Raw genomic sequence first — 5,239 nt, forward strand, 5'->3', positions numbered from 1 at the left:
GGGGGGGGGGGCTGAGGCATCCACCCTCACCCTGCCCCTATAGATGGCTTGCGTGCCAGCATGGTTATCCTCCTCCGGGTAACTGATTGGACGGTCGGAGCCCCCCCCCCCTTTTGCTTAAATGTGTACACCCGGCCGCCCTCCCTACCCTCCCTGCAGGGGTCGCCGGGCCCTCCGTCAGGATGCCCCACGCGTTGTGATAACAGCCCCCTCTCTCCCCTCCCTTCTTTAATCAGTCCGTCTCGACTGAGATTAACAAGCAGCCGCGACCTCTTTTCTCCGGAGCGCAGCGAAATGGGGCAGAGGCCTGCAGCGAGCGGGCACCGGATGCCTACGTGGCGTCCGGCGCGAGCTTTTTACTCGCACTACCGCTTTCGGACGCCATGTAGGCATCCGCTGCCCGCTCGCTGCAGGCCTCTGATGTGGGCCTGGGCCTGCTTTGCCTCCTTGCGCCGTTCGTTAGGACCTTGTACACATTGAGTACGCCTGCAGCATCACCACTTTGTGGTCAGGAGGAGATGCTCAACACTGCCCCGCACTCAATGAGTTAACCCCACTGTTGCACTTCTTTGCCAAAAGAGTAGAGGGATTGCACAGTTACTGCATCCCTCCTTTAAAAAAACCGACGCTTGCGTTTATTTCCTTAAAAAACACTTTCTACTTGCGCAGGGATCGCAAGTACATACCGAGTTACACAATTATTCAACTTGCAGCCGCGTAATTGCAAGTATTTAACTTGCAGTTGCACACTTGGTTTATCAATGTACTGTTGTGAGCACCATGGGATCTGCCAGAAAGTGCGGGCCGTTTTCTCAGATTATTGGGTAAATTTTGTGAGACCTCGGCGCCTGCAAAGCTTAGGGTAGGCCATCCCGCGGTACACACATGCACTGCAGTCGAGATGTTGCCTACCTATAAGGCGCTATGTGGGCTTGCAGGGGCTGGAAGAGGCAGTTGCGTGACGGCGGATGACGGACATACTTTTCGAATGACCCGAGGGTTCGTCCACTCCGATATATTCTTTCGTTCATGTTCTGATATTACCACGAGTATCACTTTAATCTTACCGGTATAACTATTACTCATATTTAAGTGAATACCACAGCAGTATTACCCACACTGTAAGGTTCTTACAAAGGAAATACTCTTCGTAACGTACAAAGGATTTGGAAACTTTGCAATACAAACAAGTCCTAAGTCCTTAGTATTACGAAGGGGTTGTCTTTTTCATACGAAGAACACGCGTCTGTTCACAAACTGGTTCAATTTGAAATATGGTGGTTCTAGATTATTTGTACGTTACAAACCCAACTCTTCGTAAAAATACAGGCATCCACGCAGATCGATTTCGTAAGCTTACTTCGTTTCTTCGTTTTTATTCAAAGCAAAATAAGGGCGAGCTACCAGAGGGAGAGGGCGGGGTTGGTTTGCTGGCCCTTCTGTGGACAGACGAGGGCTTAGCGCCATCGCTAAGACTGATCGTGAGCGGCTGGAGAAAAGCGGGTGATTAATTAGAAAGCTGGTGGACTGCTGGACTTATCTGTGGTTGTTTATTTGCAAGAGTGGTAGGGGGAGGAGCGGGCGCAACCAGAGGCTCCCTCCGGGCACCTCCCGAGCACCCCGCTCACGCCCTGCGCCACGCCCGAGGCCACGCCCATCTCCACGGCACGCCGGACTGCACTCAGCACCCTTGCCACTAAATTAATACACATTGTTTAAGATATCTCCTCCACTCGAACCAAGACCGAATTTTTCTTGTCTCTTCGCGAGTGTACTCACTCCTACAAATATTTGTATTCACAAGTTTTTGAGTCCGTGCTACCATGAGCTCGGTGGTACGCTTGCGCATTAGCTATTATAGCACATCTGTCTGCGTGTGTGTGTGTGTGTGTGTGCGGCCACATGAAAAAGATAAAGGCGATGATAATTGTATATTTCTTAAATCCAGAGTCCCAACAGTAAAACTAACGTGTTTTTTGTTTCTTTTGTCTGTGCAGGGCGAGCAGCGCTAAGCGCGGGGCGCGCGGCGGGGCGGCGCGGCGCCGGGCGACCGGCTGCTGCTGCTGAGCGAGCCCATCGCCCTCGCGCAGCGCAGCGCAGCGCGCCATGGGCTGCGAGCTGGGCAAGCTGGCCGCCTCCGAGCGGGGCGGCGGCCGGGGTGGCGGCGGCGGCGACGGCGGCGGGGGCAAGGACGACATCCCCGCGCCGCCCGCCACGGACCCGCGGCTGCCCCTCACCGCCAAGCAGAAGTACACCATGCTGGCCTCCTGGAAAGGCATCAACCGGGAGATGGAGGCCACGGGTGTCAACATGTTCATCAAGTGAGTTGTTGGGAATTTTTTGCAATCAACGTCGGTCTGACATTTCAAAATTTGATCAGGAAGCGAACCGTTATGTGATCATCCACAAAGAAAGTCCGTCAATCGCTGTTACGAAATTTCCTCGCTCAGTCTGTGCACGCATAGCGCCTTGTTGGTAGACAACATCTTGCCGTGTATACAAGCGTGGGGTTGCCTACCCCGAGATTCACAGGCGCCGAGTTCCGGTAATTTTTCGAATAAATCTGACAAAAAAACAAACGGAACTTTCTGCACAACCCCTAACCGATTCCTCCCCAGCAGACCCCCCTATCGCCTTCCCCTCTTCACCTCTCACTTGGGCTTACTAACTCACACTGGTCGCGTCTGAACTACATCGGCTGTATACGAAAGAAGAAAGAATCGGTTCGAAACTGAGTTAACTTCGCTCAACTGTGCTGGAATAAATGCCAGAGAGCAGTTCCCTCACGCCCGTGCTCGCCCCCTCTAACCGTCCTCAATAATTTCAATACGACACTTTGAAAAATAGCAGGAAGGTTTACAGGAAAAATTTTCTTGACGCAAGTTGTAAAATTACAGTTTGGCATCGTAAGAACACATGCAGTACGTAACGATTTAAAATCCATCGGTAACATCTCATAAATTTACAACTTACATTATAATTCGAGTTTACAAGTTTTTTTTTGTAAATTTACGACGATGTTTTTCACAGTGCACGATGTCTCATAATAATTCAGTCCAATTCAAAATTAAATTCACGAAATTTGCACGCGAAGTTATTTCCCCATGGCCGTCCTGACGCGTTGTTGTTATTCGGAGCGCGTGCTGTCAGGGTCAGTGACACTCTATACTGTACAGCGCACACCTCCGCTGTGGGGCGGTAGGGTAGTGCTGTGCGCGGCTGAAGGCTGGGCTGGAGCCACCCTGCTTCCCCTTCCCACCCGCCTCTCTTCCCTCCGTGTGAAGCCAAAGTTGCTGCTGCTGGCAGACCAAAGAGGATTAAGACCGAAGAGAAACAAATGTGTGCGTCGTGGGCCCCAACCCACCCCTCATCATCCCACCCCACCCCATCCCAACCCAACCCCATTCCAACCCAACCTGGGGTCGACGCAGCCTCTCCGGCGTGGCAAGCATAGGGTTGGACATTACCAAAATTTTCCGGAAATTTCTGAAAAATTCCTAAAGATTTCCAGAAAACAATGGAAAACCTCCAGGAACTGGAAAATTTTCAACTTTCCCCCGGAAATTTTCCGTTTTTTCCTCAAATTTTCCGGAAACTTTCCAGGGCCTCCAACCCAAGGCAAGCAGGGGTTGTGGCTGGCGCGGCCCCGGTGGCAGGCACACTGGGGCAGAACCCAAAAACTCCTCCCCCAACCCCATCCCTGAGCCGCCCAAAGCTGCGCTTCAGCCGCGCCGCAGCGTTTACAGGCTAATCGTTGCTCAAGACAGACGGCAATTTTGATTCCACAAGTAGCAAAGAGTGCCAACTGCGTTGAAAAAATGCTTCACGTGATCCTCATAAAATTCACCAGTGTGTCTTGACGCCGGAGTACACGCCTTGGTACACAGTAAAACCAATTTTTGAGGAAGAAGGGGAAACTTTGAGAAGCCTTCATAGTAAGAAAACAGATTTTGAGGATCTCATTAAAAAGTGGGAAAAATAATCACGCTTTCTTTAAACAAGGTTTCCCCCAAAATCAGAATAGTTTTCCTCAAATTTTGAAGGTTTCTCAAAGTGTTCTCCCTGTTCTCAAAAATATGTAGATGTTTGCCAGGCACTTCGAAGCGTAACAGGTGTCCTCGTGAGATATCGCGGAGCCTGTTACGCGAAACATGGTTTGGCATTGATCTACCCACACACTGCACGGCAGGCAGGCGTCTTTACGCGTTGTCCACTCAAAGGGATCATGGCCATAATGTGCCGTGGTGAGAGAGTGTAGGCAACCCAACCCGGAAAGGCTCACTGGAAAAACAAAGGTGCTAACTCCTACCTTCAACAAGCAGCACCAAGTGTTTAGTGACTTTGGTCTGTTTAGTGCGCGGTTTAGTGCCTTTGAAAGGCATTTGAACTGAAAATGTGTTTAGTGCCCCAGGAAAGACACGACTTAGCACAATTGTTCTACCAGAGCTATATCTTATGAAAACCCGGGAGGAAAGAACTTAACTTTTACCTACATACCTCTACCTCACTAAAACTTAACTTTAGGTACACAAAAGTTACTTTAAAGTATTCGCAAAGTACTAGAAATTTCCGGACAAGGGATTCAAGTAGCACATAATGTCTACGTAAAGTTAACATTTGGACGTTAACTTTCATTAAGTATACAATAAAGTATACTTAAAGTTCATTTCTTTCCACCCGGGAAATGTGGGTGCTCTCCCCCAGCACCACTGTATCACTATCTTCCTCGAGCGGAAAACAATTCACGAGTTTATCTTGCTTGGCCTAGCGCCCCACCCACCCACCCGCACCCTCTGGTCCTCCGCCTCCGGTCCTGCGCTCGCGTGGCGTATGTTCACAGTCGGCGGTGTCGTCGCCGCGCGGGCCGGGGAGCATCGGGGCCGCTGCTATTCGACCCCATTCGGTCCCCATTCGGCCCCCCATTGTCTGCAGAACAACAGGGGTGAGCTTTAAGCCCAGGGCGTCCCTAGCAGGGGCGTCGTAGTGGGGCCCAGTGGAGCGCCCTGGGAGCTGGCTGCCCTGCCCGGCCAAACCAGAACCCGCGCCCCGCCCCGCGCTCGGCCTCGCCCGGCCCCGCCACACCTGTGTAGGTGGAGGGAGCGCCGGTGCACAGAAGCGTGCTCAAGTGCGGCTGCAGCGCGGCGCCCCGCCCCTCGACCCTCGCGGGCCTCTTCACCCCACCGCGCTGCTCCTCGCCACCCCTCGCCGCGGCTCTGCTGTTCCTCATAATCCCCGCCCC

General features: G+C 52.1%; 1 protein-coding gene across 2 annotated transcripts in view; it reads left to right on the forward strand.

Annotated features, from left to right (window-relative positions):
• LOC113211947 (neuroglobin) overlaps positions 1-5,239 on the forward strand; it is a 64,582-nt gene that overhangs the window by 41,339 nt on the left and 18,004 nt on the right. For both annotated transcript variants that reach the window (XM_052273252.1, XM_052273253.1), the window contains exon 2: positions 1,998-2,321. In XM_052273252.1, the coding sequence (XP_052129212.1) occupies positions 2,107-2,321 (215 nt within the window). In that variant the 5' untranslated portion in view covers positions 1,998-2,106. The remainder of the gene's footprint in view (positions 1-1,997; positions 2,322-5,239) is intronic.

The sequence above is a fragment of the Frankliniella occidentalis genome, unplaced genomic scaffold, assembly GCF_000697945.3.
Source record: "Frankliniella occidentalis isolate FOCC.00 unplaced genomic scaffold, Focc_3.1 Scaffold258, whole genome shotgun sequence".
Classification (NCBI taxonomy): Eukaryota; Metazoa; Arthropoda; class Insecta; order Thysanoptera; family Thripidae; genus Frankliniella; species Frankliniella occidentalis.